The sequence below is a fragment of the Perca fluviatilis genome, chromosome 3, assembly GCF_010015445.1.
Source record: "Perca fluviatilis chromosome 3, GENO_Pfluv_1.0, whole genome shotgun sequence".
Lineage (NCBI taxonomy): Eukaryota > Metazoa > Chordata > Actinopteri > Perciformes > Percidae > Perca > Perca fluviatilis.
This window is the reverse complement of record NC_053114.1, coordinates 38,585,243-38,605,379: the sequence shown is the minus strand read 5'-3', so window position 1 is coordinate 38,605,379 and position 20,137 is coordinate 38,585,243. Positions and strand designations below refer to the sequence as shown.

The 20,137-nt window shown below is 41.3% G+C and overlaps 1 protein-coding gene across 3 annotated transcripts in view; it reads right to left on the bottom strand.

Annotated features, from left to right (window-relative positions):
- The window catches only part of lrp4 (low density lipoprotein receptor-related protein 4), a 156,953-nt gene that overhangs the window by 68,102 nt on the left and 68,714 nt on the right, over positions 1-20,137 (bottom strand). For all 3 annotated transcript variants that reach the window (XM_039795245.1, XM_039795246.1, XM_039795248.1), the window contains exon 3: positions 327-443. In XM_039795245.1, coding sequence (XP_039651179.1) covers positions 327-443 — 117 coding nt within the window. The remainder of the gene's footprint in view (positions 1-326; positions 444-20,137) is intronic.

The window sequence follows — 20,137 nt, the reverse complement described above, 5'->3', positions numbered from 1 at the left end:
TGTGTGTGTGTGTGTGTGTGTGTGTGTGTGTGTGTGTGTGTGTGTGTGTGTTTATGAGTGTGACAGTCACAATTCCTTCAGACTCAAAAAACAAACACTTCATTGCACATGGCTGCCTCAAACATCTGTCCATTTTAATAACTCATCCCCCTGAGCCTGTCAGATTATGTCGAAAGGTGGTGGTGTGTGTGTGTGTGTGTGTGTGTGTGTGTGTGTGTGTGTGTGTGTGTGTGTGTGTGTGTGTGTGTGTGTGTGTGTGTGTGTCAATGTGACCGCCACCGTCTGTCCATGTGTGAGTGTTGACAGGAGAGAGGAAGTGTACTTACGACAGTCCTGTTCGTCAGAGTCGTCCTCGCAGTCGTTGTCTCCGTCACACACCCAGGAGCGACGGATACATTTGCCGTTGTCGCAGTGGAAGTCCAGCGGCGAGCAGGTCGGAAGCACTGCAAACAAACAAGGCCAGACAACAAGTCTATCAGCAGGAACAAACAAACAGACAGACCGACAAACACAATGTCAGACTGAAGATAGAGGAGAGTAAGCAGTTGTTTTTAAGGAGGTATACTACAATATTAACTTTGATGCTTTTCTGTCAGTTTTTTTAGTTTTGGTTTGACTTTTTACGTAATTTTTTACTGTTCTCTAAACTAGTCCCTGCTGGTTTCATATTTGTATGGAAATATACATGATTTGCCTTTCACGTATGAATTGATGAAAAGGTTTGATTATTTCAATGCTGTTTATGATAATGACAACTGCTATCAAGAACGAACTGAACAGAACAGTGTCTTTACTTCTTTTTTTTATATGCTTGCTTTCCAAAAATACTGTAGTTTCTATCAGTACCAATACAAGACTTTTTTTTTAACCCTACCATGAGAAGTATAAATATGATTTTCCACAAAACCTTTTCGTCATTTAACAAAAGAAGCAAAAGTTCCTAACACAAGCAGCCGCACAACACCGTTACCATAATAGAATACAGTCTAAAATTGGCAAAATGATGTGATTAAAGAATACTGTACGTAAACAAAATTATAAATCTGACTTGACGTAAAAAAAGAAGAAAAAAACACCAACTTTTAGAGCTTTCAGTTTTCAATACGCGTTTTTACGGCAAAATTCGGTCAGTATGGTAAGAGCTTTGAGATCCAATACCCAGCGCTACTGTTAACGTTGAGATGCTCATTAGTTCCAGATGATAATTAGCCATTTGGCTGAATCTGGATTTCTGTAATGGGAATAATTGCCCACTTTCATTGTCGTCTGTGATTATACACTAATTTTTTTGTGGACTGCTGCTTGGACAAAACAAGCAAATGTAATATGTCAACTTGCAATGGGTATTTTCACTATTTTCTGATATTATATGGAAAAGTAAATCGACAGACTCTTAGAGAAAAAAAAAAGTAAAAACAGTCGTTAGTCGCGCCACAACAAATACAGTATACTAAAAGTGAGTAAACTCTGTCAGATGTGATGTCGAGCCAACACAGCGATGAGGTTTTTACCGATTTTACAGAGTCATCACTCCTGTATGACAGCTGACTGCTGCAGTGAAGCTCAGAGTCTGACAGACACATTTTAAATGCAGCAGGAGGGGTTTCATTCCCAGTCTGGTCTCAGCTCATCCAGAGCCTGAGCCTGATCTGGACTCACGCATCCTCCTCTCTCCCACCTCTGTACCCTGAGAGCAGCACTGAGCTCAGCTCAGCGCATTCCTCCTTAACTTCATATCCGCTCTAAGTGCAGCTACTCGCTGTCTAAGCAGAGCCCCAATGACTGGCCCTTTGTCATCCACAGACAGAGCTAATTTAATTACAGGCCAGAGGAGGGAGGGAGGGAGGGAGGGGAGAAGTGAGGGGAGGGGAGCAGCAACTACTCACCGTGGACTCTCACTCGCCTGTCAATACCAGATATGAAATATTGATCGAACAACGCAGACTTTATGAAAAATGTATGACGTCACGCAGCGAGTTAACCAGTGAGGCAGACAGGCGGACGAGTCAGGGCTCAATGAGTGAATTAAGAAGGCGTGTGTGAGTGTGTGTGTGTGTGTTGGGGTGTGGCTCTGGTCTCCAGGGGAAGTAAAGCCCCACTGACCCACATACCCCTGCATGGATATTACATTATTCAGAGAGAAACACAAAGACACAGAGAGAGAGAGAGAGAGAGAGAGAGAGAGAGAGAGAGAGAGAGAGAGAGAGAGAGAGAGAGAGAGAGAGAGATGAACTCTTCTTCCCCCCAAATTACACGATGGTGGTTGGGCTAAATTTCCATATACAATGCATTTCTGCAAACAATTATCTAAATTATACCATCCATTTCTTTACTTCTTTGCTTCCATGCAGCCATTGGTTTCAGTTATATTCGGTATGATGTGAAAATCATGTATAGAGACATGAACTGTGCTTGAGAACTGTCATTCTCTATTACAGAAAAAAAAAGAATTCTGTGGTTGTATTTTTGTCACATTTTTATAACTTTCCTATGCGGTGCTTTCAAAGACGCTGGAAACATTGAAGGTTAAGATGTCATAACATATTTAAGAAATTGACCACTGCTCCCAAATCATGAATCGCTTACCTGAAAAATAGCATTGCTGCTCTTAATCAAAGTCAACATCTAACTGAAACATTGACACATAATACGGTTTGTATTTCGGTCGACAGAAAATTAAATCGGCAACATTTTTGATAATTGATTCATTGGAGAGAAAAAAAAAAAATAAAAAAATAAATAAATAAATAAATATATATATATATGATTTTAGTTTCTAAAACCTAAATATTTATGTTTTCTTTAGTCTCCTTATAACTGAATATCTTTTTATTTATTTTTTAAAGATTGGAGGCATTTTTAGGCCTTTATTTTCACAGGATAGATGAAGACATGAAAGGGGAGAGAGAGGTGGGAATGACATGCAGCAAAGGGCCGCGGGTTGGTATCGAACCCGCGGCCACTGTGTCGAGGAGTAAACCTCTATATATGGGCACCTGCTCTACCAACTGAGCTAACCCGGCCACATAACTGAATATCTTTGAGTGTAAAACTACTGGTCAAAGAAACATTTTAATTTGTCCAAGTTGGGCCCTGGGAAATCGCAAATGGCAAGAAAACAATCAACAGACAAATACATTGTGAAAAGTTGCAGCCTTAGAGTTTATAATCCAATTTTAATTGAATGTTGACCCAAATTATCAAAATGTAAATTTATCGAAGATTCCCATTCCCATGATCCATGAACATCCAGAGCTGATGGCATTGTTCCTATAACTTAAAGTTACTTAAGTTACATTTCCGTCTCAGTTCACATGATTCACTCTTTAAAAAGGTCCCATGACATGGTGCTCTTTGGATGCTTTTATATAGACCTTAGTGGTCCCCTAATACTGTATCTGAAGTCTCTTTTATATAGACCTTAGTGGTCCCCTAATACTGTATCTGAAGTCTCTTTTATATAGACCTTAGTGGTCCCCTAATACTGCTTATATAACCTTAGTGTCCCTAACTGTATAAGATATAAAGTCCCCTAGTGAAGTTTTTATATAAATGGCCCCATACGTATCTATCCTGAAATTCAGCCTTGGTGCAGAATTACAGCCACTAGAGCCAGTCCCACAATGAGCTTTCCTTAGGATGTGCCATTTCTGTGTCTGTAGATATTGAGGAGGAGAGAGGGGGGGGCAAGGTGTGGCCTTGACCAGCTGCCACTTTGCTCGTTTGAAAGCCATGATGTCTCTCTCTCTCTCATGGGTGGGCCAAATTCTCTGGGCGGGCAAAGCAGAGAAAGGGGAGGTAACCTTACTCCTTATGACCTCATAAGGAGAAGATTCCAGATCGGCCCATCTGAGCTTTCATTTTCTCAAAGGCAGAGCAGGATACCCAGGGCTCGGTTTACACCTATCACCATTTCTTGCCACTGGGGGACCATAGGCAGGCTGGGGGAACGCATATTAATGTTAAAAAACCTCAAAGTGAATCTTTCATGCCATTGGACCTTTAAAGGCAAAGCTCAGCCTAAATAAAATAAGGTTTGAGTGCAATATTTGCCATAACTGCTGCAATAAGCTGGAACTGAACAGGAAGTAAAATTTGCAGCGATCCATTAGCGAAGCATCCAGAAAAATGGTTCCAACGCCTGCATGACGTCTAAAAACCTCTCTTTGTCAAACTGAAGCAGTTTGATGCATTTTGGATGCATCTCCGACTGGGTGTCAGCAGATTTATGGCCTACACAAAGGAGAAAAATGCTGCTTCCCAACATTTCAATAAATAATAAAGCTTATAAGAAGAGGAAGAGAGTGCTGTGTTGACACCCACACGTACCAACACACACATGCAGAGATAAGCAAACTGTCGCTGCACACTGTACATAAACACACTCGTCCACAGTGCAGAATTGTTGAGGCACACAAATTGGGAGAGATGCAAATTGTATGCAAATAAATACTCCCCTTGCTCTTACTCATACACACACAAGGACACGCAGTAGGTGGGGCCTGTGTACTGGTATCAGGGGGGGGGGATCAGCAGGGAGCATGCTGGGAAGGTTGATAAGGGCTCAGGGCGCTTTGACATTTCTTATCACACAGATTCTGCTCAGGTCAGCGCTACTCTTCTCGCTATCACTGCATTCCTCTGGAGGCGCGCGCACACGCACGCCTTCCTAACTTTGCATGATTCCTGAAGAGCAACACGCAACACAAAGTGGACAATGTATTCTACCTTCCTGTGCAACTACTTTCCTACTTTCCCTCCACCTGTCCTATTCCTACATTTCTCAGAATCTTTTTCCACCTCAAAAGAAAAAGAGGTGGTGTGCTCACGGTGTTCAAGCTGACAACAATATTGATGATGTAGATATTTTCGTAGCTAGGAAAAAAGGAAGAGCGCTGACAGAACGATGCCAAAGCGAAACCACATCAAAGATGTTACATTTCACAAGTTACCGACGTCAGATGCACGACGCATTGCATTCTGGTCCATTAATTATGTAATATTGCCACATTCTCTTGAGCACATTCACATAATAGTAGTTGATTCACTCATTTTCCAAACTTTTTTGGAAATGTGACTAGTTCATTCACAGCCAAGAATGATCCTTCCAAGGTGACACAGTAACACACACACACACCCCTTCATCAATGGGCTTTTCTCATCCGGGCTACAGAATTCCCACGCGTTCTACAGATCACACACACACACACACACACACACACACACACACACACACACACACACACACACACACACACACACACACACACACACACACACACACACACACACACACACACACACACACACACACACACACACACACACACACGGCCTGCCTGCACTGACTATAAGACCGCTCACACACTCACTAATCAGTGAGTTCATTTTTAAAGAACCTGCTTTGGACTAAAAGAGAAAACCTTTATTAAAGCCCCTTGGATGAAATATTCTCGTTCTCCTCTATCATGCTTTGAGTTTCTGCCTGGACCCCAAAATAATAGGCTGACCGAGAAACTGTAGCGAGTCTGCATTATCTAGAGTGACACGGATGCTGTGAAAGAGATGCTTCTCGTTTTTTTAAATGCAACTTTCAATGCTTTCAAACTTCACCCTCAATGTGGCGAAGGTTTAATTCTTAGAATCAGATGTTCCAAACAAAAAGAACCAACAAACAATCTGCTTCTCTCCCTAGAGGTAAGTAAGAAAACATGCCCTTTAAGGCTAGTCAAAATTGGTTTTAATGAAAAACACCTGGATTTTTTTGACAGGAACAAATTGGTTTGAATTTTCAGACAGATTGATTGACCCACATGTAAAAATTGTAGCGCTGTCAAACGATTAAAATATTTAATCGCGATTAATCGCATTAATGTCAGTTAACTCGCACGTTTTTATCTATTCGAAATGTCCCTTGATTTCTTTTTGCCCCATAATTTCTTATCATTTTAACACTCTTATCAACATGGAAAAGTGGATCGGGTTGCTTTGTGCAAATGTTTCTTTTTTTTTTATTGAAAACAACATCGGCATATAATGTAGTGTTCAATTTCACACTAACATTCAGACTGGACCCATTTAGCTATGGCTGCAGTAAGTTTGTTCCTAGTTGTGGTATTGTTGTGGACTTTAGACAGCTTCTGTCTGAAGTCATCCATTGTTGCCTGGCTTTGACGAGGGGGCGGAGAATTGGCCTCAGCTGTGGCGCGGCCATCAAGTGGTATTTCAGACTGGACGTGCGCGATGATAGCTCAGTTCACAACGACAAAACACACAGATCACTTCGGTCTTGTCAATGGAACCATTTGGCAACTTTTTAAAAGTAAACTTTCCATTCCGAATCTTATTGCCATCCATTTCGGCGTCTCACGCTCGCCATCCACTCAAAACGCAACATTAGCCTACTGCTCTTTGGCCGGCTCGCAAGCCCAAACAAGTGTGTGCGGCGTGCCTGTTGTTGTGTTTCCGGTCTAGCTAGATCCGGTGTGGTGTTGTAGTTATTACTTAGTAGTTACTAGTTGTTGCAACAGCATGTGAAAAAAACTACAAAAGTTTGCTGGGCCAAAAAGAACGTTAATCTCGCGATAAGGAAATTGACGCCATTAAAATGGGTTTGCGTTAACGCCGTTAATAACGCGTTTAACTGACCGCACTATAAAACTGGAATGTGATTTCTGCTCTAACCAGCTGCTGATCACTGTAGTCCTTAGTAAACAAGGGCCTCTTGCAATAAGAACCCAGCATTACCCTGAACATTTGAAGAAAGGTAAATAAAATGTATGTGTGTGCGTGTGTGTCCCACGTCTTTAGGAGGATTTATGTGTGCTTCTTTAAGTGGCCTTGAGCAGCAGAGTTAATGGCCTCCCCTTTGCTGTAGAGCAGCTGAATCGAGTGGCTCTAATGGGACCAATATATCTGCCTAAACATCGCTTATCACACCGGCTCAACGGATGGGAGGATGGACAGATGAGAGACAGAGAGAGAGAGAGAGAGAGAGAGAGAGAGAGAAAGAAAGAAAGAAAGAGAGAGAGAGAGCGAGAGAGAGGACACTGACTGAAAAACCGATGTGGATTTCAGAGAGCGATGGAGGAGTCTGAAAGTCTATTGAGAATATTTCATCAGAGGAGCTTTAATAGAGGTTCTCTCTTTCTGTCCAAAACAGGTCGGTTCACCTTCAGATTACATTAGTCATCTCCACTGTCCCATCCTCCTGTCTACTTTATTATTATTATTATTATTATTATTATTATTATTATTATATCTGACTCCATCTTGGACATCAAGCAGCCATCACACACACACACACACTGTGTGTGTGTGTGTGTGATGGCTGCACACACACACACACACACGCGCAAGACTGACTTTGAGTGCAGCGGCTGAGGGTAAACTGTGTTGGCAAAAAGCACCTTGATGCTGCTGCCACAGATGGAAAAACATGTCTCACAAAAAAATCCATAAAAAAACAAAAATTTAAGGACTACGCACTATAGCTTAAAGTCTCCTTGTTTTTCAGATAAAACTGTAGGAAGCTTTTCGTGCTGCGTTTCGGATCATGACTGCATCGCCCAGGGCAACATGTGGAATGAAATGACTTTCTATGAGATACAGACAGAATTAGGAAGTGTAAGGGTGCACACAGGTATTTCGCAACATGAAGAATACACCAAGAGATAAGGTTGAACATTGACAACATGGTCCTTTAACATTTCTTTTCGGCCACTGCACCGACAGGAGGAGCAGACGTCTCCTACTCACATGTCTGCTTCTCGTGACTGTTTGGCGTGCAGATAAACGTCGCTGACCAAGAGATTTTATCAGCCGTTTCTCCAGACAGATTCAACAAGTCAGGAGATTTTATCACAACTCAAAATAGGAGGAAAAAACAACACACTTCTAATTGAAGAGCTTAATATTGGACAGCATCGGAGTGGATGATTAACTGTTAAAACTGCGGAAAATGTGAAAGCAGAAAGCAGAAAATGTCCACCACTAACGCCCCATCACAACACGTTAAATTGACTCTGTGCAGGACATTTTGATAGTTTGTAAAGGCTTATAATTTGTTTTGTTTGTTTTTTTACAGAATTTCAAAGTATCTCCCTTGTCCTGCCACAACACCAAATCTCCAACTCAAACTAATCCCCTCTGTTCCTTCTCATGCGTCTCAGTCTCTCCCGCTCCGCTCACTCTTTATTTGCCTCTCATAGCCGGCCCCGACAGAGGCGGCTTATCTGATTCTGGGCAGCTCTGGTCGGTAGCCAGCGCATATTTCAGTCCGTCAGAGCAGAGGAGCCCTGCCAGCAGAGTTTTTCTTGGCAATGTGTCTGGCGGTGGCCTGCGTGATGGACTCTCTCCACCCTCCTCCACCTCTACAGTAAACAGACCTCCTGCTTCATCACAGCCGCAACGCCACTCTGCACTCCTAAACGCGCTGAAAGCTCGCTGCAGGCTGCAGACTTATGCTCGCTGGCCTTCTCAATCTGTGTTTATCATAGTCTGTGGTATCAAACTCAACCCCTGTGACTGTTCATCCATCTTTTTACTTCTTTATCACCGTCTGTTTTGTAGAATACCAAAGTAGGAGAGTTGGTCAAAGTGGATAATGCTTCCCTCTGAAATGTAGAGGGGTTTCCGTCCAAAAATGCACCGTACTCATACTGAATGATCTGCAGACGTCGTCACAAGACATTTTACTGTCCATCAAGGCCGATTAAAGCAGAAACCAATTGTGCCCGTTGCCATGACGAATCTCTGCCGGGTGCTTGACACCAGTGAGAAACACTTGAGTGCTGACATCCACACAACCCACTCATTTTCTTCCTAAGAGGCTGAATGACAGGAAATAACTCTGATTCCGTCTAATGATGACATTAGAAGACTATTATGATTATCTGTCGCTGGATAAATGAAGTTATAATTTCTCTAACGTTGCCTTGCCTGTCCTTTGGACGCCCACCTGCAGCCGATAATTCATCTCTTTACATAGATTATTACTTTGGGCTACTTGACTGCTTACCTGACTAAGGATAGGCCTAATTAGTTTGGCATTTATAAAATAGAATGTAGAGGTTAATAGTGAACTAGAGGGCTTGAAAAAGGATCAACAACAAAAGGAAACTATTTCAAAAGGGAGGTAAAGAGGCAACCTTGAGTCAGAGTGGGAAAAAGACTGGGCAAAAAATACATGCAATATCTTGTTGGAAAACTTAATACAAAATAAATAAATTCCATGGCTGTCGCACCTTGACATCCCTTTACCTCCAAGTGGATATTGTGGTCTGATTGAGTTGCTACATTAAATATCAGAATCCCCAAAATCAGCGTTCTCTGGTATTATGGATATTCATATAATTTCCTTATTATCTGATCCAGAACGAGATATTTCATTGTACAGGGAAATATGTCTCCTTACTGTGCATATGACAATAAAACTTTGACATTTGAAAATAACTTGACAACTGCTAGACAAAGGGACCATCCTTGAGCCAACAGCATGGGTTTCAGTGCAGCTTTGATTTTAGATAATGGGGCAGTTTGAGAAGAGTTTAGGCAGGTGATAATAAACATGCACACACACACACACACACACACACACACACACACACACACACACACACACACACACACACACACACACACACACACACACACACACACACACACACACACACACACACACACACACACACACACACACACACGTGCACTCTGCCACACCGAACTGATTCAACCAAAGCAAACACAGCTGCGGTTGTCTGTCTGGTTATGCAACATGAGATGAATGCATTTGTCTACTTCAGACATCAGGAGTGTCAACAGTTAACCTCACGAGTTGTCATTGGGAGCGACACGATCAACAAGTGGCCGAGTTCATTCATTCAATACAAAGCTTAGAATCAAAAGATAAGAATCCCGGTTAACTGGGTGTGAAACATGCAAGTTGACTGAGAAACATCCACACAAATCAAATCAAACTTCCTTGTTAACCTGCTAATTTAATGTTTCAACAATAGCTGCACCTAGCAATAGCTAAAATTTAATAGAATAAAACTTTTTTTTTTTTTTTTTTTAGAGGTGCTGTCGTGTCTAGGGCTGTGACTCATAAATATCTCAAACATTATTTCCAATTAGTCCATTCATTATTTAGCTTATCAAACGTCAAAGATAATGACACGTGCATACCACAAGTTCTCAGAGCCCAAGGTGATGTCTGCAAATTGTATTTTGTCTGGCTGTCAAAACGCCAAATGAAGTATCGCAGTTGCATGATTATAAATTACAGTGATGAATACACGAAGAAAGGCAGAGCTGAAGAAAAAGTGCTTGACACACTCATCCCCATGGCAGTTAGTGGGTGATTGATTCGTAGAAGGGAAATACATCATCTCTAGCTGCCACTTTCTTCATGTAAATCACACAGCTTTATCCACTTGTGATGCCTCTCCCTCCCCAAAAAGCAGCCAAACCGCAGCAGCTGGAGCTGGTATTTTTTTTTACCGCTCTGATCTGTGGAGGTCACACAATGGTACCGAAAATGATACAGTTGCTACATTTACACATCCACCTCAGTCCTGTTCAACGTGTGATAGGGATAGATTGATAATCGGCCCTGGCCAAATGTAATGTAATGTGTATCTCTCTGACTGAAAAACAGATGTGGATTTCAGAGAGCGATAGAGGAGTCGGAAAGTCTATTGAGAATATTTCATCAGAGGAGCTTTAATAGAGGTTCTCTCTTTCTGTCCAAAACAGGTCGGTTCACCTTCAGATTACTGTCGTCTCCACTGTCTCCACTGACTCATCCTCCTGTCTACTTTTATTACTGATTAACGAAGATTTACGATCAGAGGATGTTGATGGATAATCACAGACTGTCAAAGTTTAGTCAGAATAATGCTTTTTATGAAATTAAATAAAACACCCAATATTCAGTAAAGGTAGTGAACTGATCCTTAATTTTACTTTAATTTTAGAGCGTTTCATGTTACCTGTGTTACTTTTGGGGCAATTGTCTTGAAAGAAACCCAAATGTTCTGATATAGAAACTTTGAAAACGGGTCAAATTTGACCCAAAGACAACAGGGGGGTTAAGAACGTAGCAGAGACTAAATATTTTTGGAACCACAAAAATCAAGCAGGCAAGAAACCGAACTAAGTGACATACTCCGTTTCAGTATAGTACACAAAACAGCAGTGCTGCGCGCACACGCACACACACACACACACACACACACACACACACACACACACACACACACACACACACACACACACACACAGTCTGAGATTATTAACTAATAATAATTAATGTTGATGCATAATGAGTAATGTTGGACTACTATTGCTTATTGCATGGACGGATTTTGGGGTAATGTATATGTAATAACCATACCCAAACGAAATCTGTAGAATTTTTTTCAATTTTCAGCGGGAATCCAGAATTTAAAAATCTGCGGAATTTAGCGGACTGTTTTTCTGCTGATTGGGAGATGCGTAGACATCCTGAGGTTTTTTTTTTTTTGTTACTTTGCTTAAAATCTGTGGGGAATTCTTTAAATTTAGTTTTCAACTGTAAAGGTCCCCTACATATACTTGTCAAGCTTATTTTTCAAACTGTAAAGGTCCCCATCCATATACTGGTCACAAATAACCTATATGTTAAGGGATAGAATTTGCTTTACAAGACAATAACAGGAGATATTATATATTAGGACATCGCTCTTCCAGAGCAACGAGCCAAACTGTCAGAGTTTCTGAAAAACAAATTAAAATCACTTCCAACATGCAGCACACCAACTAATGTTCTCCACCTTGGTTGTTTATTTTAGTAGTAATTCAAGGGTAAAAAGAACAATTATTTTCATTACCGATAAATCCATAGTCTATAGAATGTCAAAATGATCCTTTTTTTTTTTTAAATCATATTTGTAATACATAGTAATAAGGCTGGGCGATATGGAGAAAATCTAATATCACGATATTGTTGACCAAATACCTCGATATCGATACCGCAATGATATTGTAGTGTTGACTATTGGTGCTTTCACAAAATATTTACACAATGAGATTTCTGATAAACAATCATCAGTAATGTGGATATAATGACTAAGTGGGGAACAGGCAAATAATTGAACAGTTACAACAGTCTGGTAAGTTCAGAAAATGACATCACTTTACTGGAATGCAGCCTTTAAAACCAGGAAAAGACCACACTCATGCTATATTACGATATCACCATATCCAAAATCTAAGACGATATCTAGTCTCATATCACGAGATCGATAGAATATCGATATATTGCCCAGCTCTACATAGTAATATTGTTCCACATAGCACTTTTAAACCTTTATCCATCACCTCTGTTGTGTTGAATTACACACAGAACACATTTAACATCCACTCAAACAAGCTTATACAAGATTGACAAAGAAGGTAAAGCCAGGCCCCAGGCCAACAAGCTCTTTGTCTCTCTTCCTATTTCGGTCTCTTTCCCTGCCCTCAATCAGCCTCCAATCATGTCCTCTTCTGTGTGAACAAGTGTGCTCCCCTCATTTACTGAGCAGGGAGTAAATATTTAGGAAGGAGGCGGAGGAGAGGGTGAGCATTGGGAGGAGCGGATGAGGAAAAAGGAGGAGGAGGATTATGCTAATGTGTCCAAACAACTACGGCCATATCTCGAGACAGAAAGGGAGGGAGGCGTGAAGAAAGAGACAGGAAGACAGAAACTAAGCGAAGGGACAACCTCGACCACATAGGGCGAAATAAATGAGAAAGCCTCGGGTGAAAAGAAAAGTGAGTTGGGTTTTGCAGGTTTCCCGTGGTCAGAGGGCAGAGAGAAGAAGGATGCCAAGGCAGAGGGAGGTATGGAGGGAGGAATACATGAAGGGATGGAGAGAGATGAATTGACACATAGAGAAGGAGGGAATGGGGTCCTAATCTTCTCTGCTTCTGCTTTCGGATCAGCTGAGCCCCCGCGGTCGCAGCTTCTCTCCGATTGGCCAGGACTGCAGAGAGCGGTAGATTAAAGGAACGGAAGGGGGTATTTCTTATTTTTTGGTGGTTTTACGAGTGTGTGTGAGAGTTTGTATCAACGCCTTTGTGAGAACCAGTGTGAGTTTAGGATTGTTGGAGCGATGACGCTGCGCTCATTCCTCACTTGTTTTGTTCATGAGACTAGTTTCAAGTTTGATCTAGGGTCAAGGGTCAAGATTAGACTTAGTCATTCAAGCCAGAGACATATCTTAAGCCTTTTCAAAAGCCTAACTCAACCTTAAAAGACTTTGCAACAGACACCGGCTCAAAGACTGACGTCTGGAGATAAGAGTCGTCTTTATTTAGAGTTGCTTTAGTGAAAAGCTCAAATTAAACTGGATCAGATTTGTCCACATTCGTGTCAGAAATTGATGATTAACTAGTCCGCAAAAGTGGGACACATACTGATTTTCGTGAATGTCAGACACATTTTATTTTTCCTGTCATTGTGACATAAACAAGGTTTTAATTGATCTTAAATCTGTAGGCGCATAGAGGTTAACACTGAATTAAATTGAAATAACCAAAGCTGTTAAAAGCTGCCCTGTGTATGATGAAATACACCAGAAAGTTACTATATTCTTAAACATCAAGTCCAACTCTTTCAAAAGCAATTAAGAAGCAAATAACAGCATTCAACACCTTCAAAGGACTTGACTTCAAGACTTTCTTTTCTTAACACTGATACAAGCTTCTTAAAAGGTCCCATGGCATGAAAATGTCACTTTATGAGGTTTTTTAACATTAATATGCATTCCCCCCAGCCTGCCTATGGTCCCCCAGTGGCTAGAAATGGTGATAGGTGTAAACCGAGCCCTGGGTATCCTGCTCTGCCTTTGAGAAAATAAAAGCTCAGATGGGCCGATCTGGAATCTTCTCCTTATGAGGTCATAAGGAGCAAGGTTACCTCCCCTTTCTCTGCTTTCGCACCCAGAGAATTTGGCCCACCCATGAGAGAGAGACATCATGGCTTGCAAATGAGCGAAGCATGGCAGTTGCTCAAGGCCACACCCCCACCCTCCACCTTGCCCCGCCCCTCTCTCCTCCTCAATAGCATTTAAAGCTAAAGACACAGAAATGGTAAATACTAAGGAAAGCTCATTGTGGGACTGGCTCTAGTGGCTGTAATTCTGCACCAAGGCTGAATTTTGGGAAAGAGACTTCAGATACAGTATTAGGGGACCACTAAGGTATATATAAAAGAGACTTCAGATACAGTATTAGGGGACCACTAAGGTCTATATAAAAGAGACTTCATATACAGTATTAGGGGACCACTAAGGTCTATTTAAAAGAGACTTCATATACAGTATTAGGGGACCACTAAGGTCTATATAAAAGAGACTTCAGATACAGTATTAGGGGACCACTAAGCTCTATAAAAAGAGACTTCAGATACAGTATTAGGGACCACTAAGGCCTATATATAAAAGAGACTTCATATAAAGTATTAGGGGACCACTAAGGCTCTATATAAAAAGAGACTTCAGATACAGTATTAGGGACCACTAAGGCCTATATAAAAGAGACTTCATATACAGTATTAGGGGACCACTAAGGTCTATATAAAAAGAGACTTCAGATACAGTATTAGGGGAACACTAAGGTCTATATAAAAGAGACTTCAGATACAGTATTAGGGGACCACTAAGGTCTATATAAAAGAGACTTCAGATACAGTATTAGGGGACCACTAAGGCCTATATAAAAAGAGACTTAAGATACAGTATTAGGGGACCACTAAGGTCTATATAAAAGAGACTTCATATACAGTATTAGGGGACCACTAAGGTCTATTTAAAAGAGACTTCATATACAGTATTAGGGAACCAGTAAGGTCTATATATAAAAGAGACTTTGAGATACAGTATTAAGGGACCACTAAGGTCTATATAAAAGAGACTTCAGATACAGTATTAGGGGACCACTAAGGTCTATATAAAAGAGACTTCAGATACAGTATTAGGGGACCACTAAGGTCTATATAAAAGAGACTTCAGATACAGTATTAGGGGACCACTAAGGTCTATATAAAAGAGACTTCAGATACAGTATTAGGGGACCACTAAGGTCTATATAAAAGAGACTTCAGATACAGTATTAGGGGACCACTAAGGTCTATATAAAAGCATCCAAAGAGCACCATGTCTTTAATGAACTCAATGGGCTGTGATTTCCAAAGTCAAGTACAGCGCACTACACTGTTGCTAGGCAACTGACAACAATAACAGACTTTGCCTAGTTCCCTTTTCAGAAATGCTGAATGACTGCGCTTCTTGGATTTCACCATCACATTGCGGAACAACAAAATATAGGTAAATAGCAAGTTCCACAGGCTTCGGAATTTTGTTAAAACATCAGCATAGGTGACAATTATGAGATAATTATGACAAACAATTACGAAGTCCTGAATACCAAGTCAGCGGGTCATAAATATGGTAGATATAACTCCACCATGAGGCCCTGGAATACCTCACAGATATCCTGAAATGCATCCAGTGGCGGGTCCACACATAAGTGGGCATGGCCATGTGCATAACTGGGAGTGTGTGCATTTGACTTTTCAGTACACACCCATTTCCAAAACCTCACAGGCTTGTGTGAGCCTACAGCAGAGGAAGCCAAACCTCATGTAGTGCTTTCCATCACGCAAAGCAGAGATTTACCTCTTCCATTCATCTCACACACACACACACACACACACACACACACACACACACACACACACACACACACACACACACACACACACACACACACACACACACACACACACACACACACACACACACACACACACACACACACACACACACACACACACACACACACACACACCCCTACCTATCCTCTCTGCTTTCAACTTAGCAGGACTCCAAAAGTGTGCCCATGGAGTGTGTGTGTGTGTGTGTGTTCGTGTCCTGCTCTCTTAAGTGAAATGCAGGGAGAGAAATAACATGCAGGATGATCTGGAACAGCGGGGGAGGTGGGAGGAGAGCATGGTGAACCAACAGAAGATGTATACAAGTCTTCCAAGGTTATCAAGTCTTATCTGCTGTGGTTACTGTTATTATGAACATCTTAGATCAGTGGGTTAATACATTTCCTTGCCTTGAACTGGGAGGAGAGATCAGGGAAACTGAGATACGGATAAGATATGAGAGGAGACAAAAACATAAGTCAGACTCAATTAAGACTTTTGGCCATGTCTGCTTTCAGGGTATCTGCAGAGTTCAGAAGGCCACATTCAGAGGAAAACACTGTTCTGGGTGCATCGTGGATAAATCAATTGCATATACAAAAAAAATGGAACTGTATGACTGGGGGCCACAACTACAAAAAAATAACATCCAGGTTAGAAAAAGAAAAAAAAAAAAAATATTTCCTTTGAGACTTCTTAAGATCTTTTTAAGAACATTCCACTTGGAACTGACTTTAAGACAAGTATAAAAAAAGGGTAATAAAACACAAGTTATAATAGACTTCAAAGAATATAAATCATTATGAGACAAAAAGTCATTAAGAAGACGTCTGAATGGGATCAACAAGTCATAACATAATGAATTATTGTAGATTTTGGTTCCAAAATACATATTGTGCGCCACAGCGATTTGGTATTAACGAGTTTCTGCAGTTTTACAAAGCCTCGACCACACTTATTCATACTATCACAATCAACTACAGGGCGTCTGTCAACAAGTCAAATGAAGCCAAACATGCCCAAATGTAATCTTAAAGCGCCCATATTATGCTCATTTTCAGGTTCATAATTGTATTTTAAGGTTTTACCAGAATAGGTTTACATGGTTTAATTTTCAAAAAACACCATATTTTTGTTGTACTGCACAGTTCTCTCTCACTGCTGCAGATCCTCTTTTCACCTGGGGCCTCATGTATAAAAGACTGCGCAGCTTTCATACCAGAAGATGGCGTACGGCCAAAACTTGAAAAGTACCTACGCACAGAAATATTCTCATGTATAAAACCGGTCGTACGCCAGGTCCCGCGCACCTTTCCTTTATACATCACAAACAACGTGAAATTGAGCGCACATGAATGAGTGACTGACCCCGCCTTGCCTCCTCCCATAAATGAATATGGAAATTACTATAAATGCGCCCCGACGTCATTCTTTGTCCAATCACACACGGTTTACGCGCCGCGCGAAGAAAAAACTTCACTGACTGAGGTTGAGGTGCTGATCGCGGAGGTGGAGGCGAGAAAAAAATGTTCTGTTTGGAGGTTTGTCATCTTGGATAAGCAATAAAAGAAAATGCCCAGAATGGCAAATGGTGACCGGGCGGTGAATGCACCGAACCATGGCAGAATAATAAAAAAATATATATGTTTAATGTCGAAGTGGAAAGCAAGAGAATAATGGCAGCGCCACACCACTTACAGAACAACATACATCTCGGTGTCAGTCGAAATTACGCATAATAAGCAGTTTGAACTCACTGATGTAATGCCATTTATTTTATTTATTAAGTGTTAGTAGCTCAGTGAAACTGAGTCCAGCGCGAGGGAGACCTGACTCAGAGGAGGAGATGTTAGTGAGGTCAGCGTCTCCACGGCAGGTGACGTGCGCACAGATCCGCTGTGCGGGATTAATGACGCATCACATGAGTTAGCCCCCCCCCCCCCGACACAGCGTTTGTTCCTGGGGAGATGGATCCGTGCGTCCCGCCTCCTGTGCACCATGGATGTCTGAGCCTCAGCAACTTAAGACTCACAGACACTACTGCATTTTCCGTGTAACTTTCCGCGAGTAAGATATTTCATCTATGGGAAATACAGAGGATGACTGAAAGTATTTCCTAAGTGGATTTATCAATCATTTTCCGTCCTCATGTTTAACAGAGATTAAGTAGCCTGCGAATTAAAAAGTTGTGTGAAAGATGTGAAACATTTCCACATAAATGATCAAACTTTTATGGAGTATCAGCGGATATAATTTTGCGTACGCAACGTTTATACATGAGGCTCCTGGTCTCTGTTTTAGCTACAGAGTGAGACCTCTTTTCTTCTTCTTTTTCTGTACTCTCTTTGATTGCACTCGCACATCCTCAGTAGCTCAGATGTAGATCAGATATCAGCTAGCTCCATAGACAGTAAAAGAAAGCCTGTTTCTCCAACTTTGGTCAGTTACAAGGCCGATTAGCTGGGAGACTTCTAAATGAGGGCGCACATGTAAGTAGTTCTTTTGTAGATTATGGTGAACTTGTGTGTGTTGTAGCAGTGCTTTGCTATTGAGAATGAGGTAGCATGCTAGCGTTAGCCGCTAGCATGCTAACGGTTGCAGTTAGCCCGCTTGTTTCGGCTTGTGAAGTCACAAGCCGTGCAGATTTTGAACAGCTCACCCGGAGAATGAAGGCAGGACACATTCAGAAACCGTATCTCACTCAAAACACCATGGATGGATTTTTTTCAAAGTTTGTATGCGTGTGGAAGCTCCAGAGACATAAAATAACACCCCAAATCCCAGAAAAAGTGAATTTTTCATAACCATTATAAAACTATACTTGTTTGCATTATGCTTTTACTGTACGACAAAACTTGACGTTTTCTTTCCGCTCCATAAAACGACAGAGTAGCTTCGGTGAGGTAGAGAGTGCATTATGAACAACGTGAGGCTTCTTCCTTTGCGTCACTTTTTCTATCATTCTCCCTTTTCATTCCCTTTCCACTTCAGTTTGCCTCCTCTCACTGTGCAGCTTTCAACACAATGAACACTTGCTGCCATTTCCATAGGAACCAGATTCACAAAGGCAGCATGTAACCTTCCTTCTCCTGCTGATGAGGGTTTATGGACGTGGCGCTGAGTGCCAAGAACGTAAACATATATTTCTCTAATGGAGCGGAGTCTCTCACAGCTCATACGTTTGGCCTGTAATCAAACATAGTGAAGTGTGTTATTCAGTCCATGTGCCACCCGGAGCGATGTACGCCCCCCCTGAGCTCAGACAGCTGGATTAATGAAAAAAGCGGGTGTTATTAATTTCTTCAGGGCTAATTAGAGTCCTGTCCTTGAGATGTGTGACCCTGTAACGCACTCTTCCTGTTCTTCGACTAGTGAGGCATAGACACCTGTATCGTATTCAGTCAGGAAATTCAACGATGCCAAGCAATCTAATCTTTTGACATCTTTTGCACCAAGCACTAAATTCTGTGTTCTATTTCTGCACTGTGGCTCACAAAGATCATCCGTGCATCGTCATCCTTCAATTGAAAGGCTGCGTTTAGACCGACTTCAGTCCTGTGCGAAAAATGCGCCTGCGGCCTCCTCATTCAGTCTGTTTACCCAGCGAGGGGCTGCCAACACACAGGGAACAGGGTCTTCTGCCAAAACATTTAAACCCTGCTCAACTTTTGGTTGGGGAGAAGGACATCTGCCCCCAAAGCAATGCATTTTTTTTTTTTAAATCAATTTGCTCTTGAACTGCATTATCATTAGAACTGGGCGATATGGGGAAAGTCAAATATCATGATATTTGTGACAAAATACATGCGATTAGGGCTGCACGATATATCGGATAAGCATATTGCGAAAGACTGCGACATATCGCGAAAGACACCCAGAGATTTTTTTGTGTTAGTTGAAAGAAATATCGGCAGAAAACTGCGCTTTAAAATTTAACCGTCAGTCCATTTTTTTGTGGTTCCTTTTAAGCTCAATTCAGTGTTCAATTTGTTAAAAACAAAAAGGAGGAAATGATTTCCTTTCCTTTAAACTCAACAATGTGTTGTATTTTAGCAGAATACTGAAAGCAGCAGAACTGAGTACACTTAAATATCTGTTTATTTATCACAAGTATTATTGTCGCGTTATTCAACCAACGTTATCGCATATTTTCCTCATATTGTGCAGCAATGTCGATATTCTGAAATATTGTAGGGTTGACTATTGGTGAGTTCACAAAACATTTACACAATGAGATTTTTGATCAAGAATCATCAGTACTGTGGATATAATCAATACGTGGGTAAAGGTAAAAAATAAAACCGCTAGAACAGTCTGGTAAATTCTGATAATTACATCACTTTACTTTAATGCACCCTTTAAAACCAGGAAAGACGACACTTGTGTCATATCACGATATCC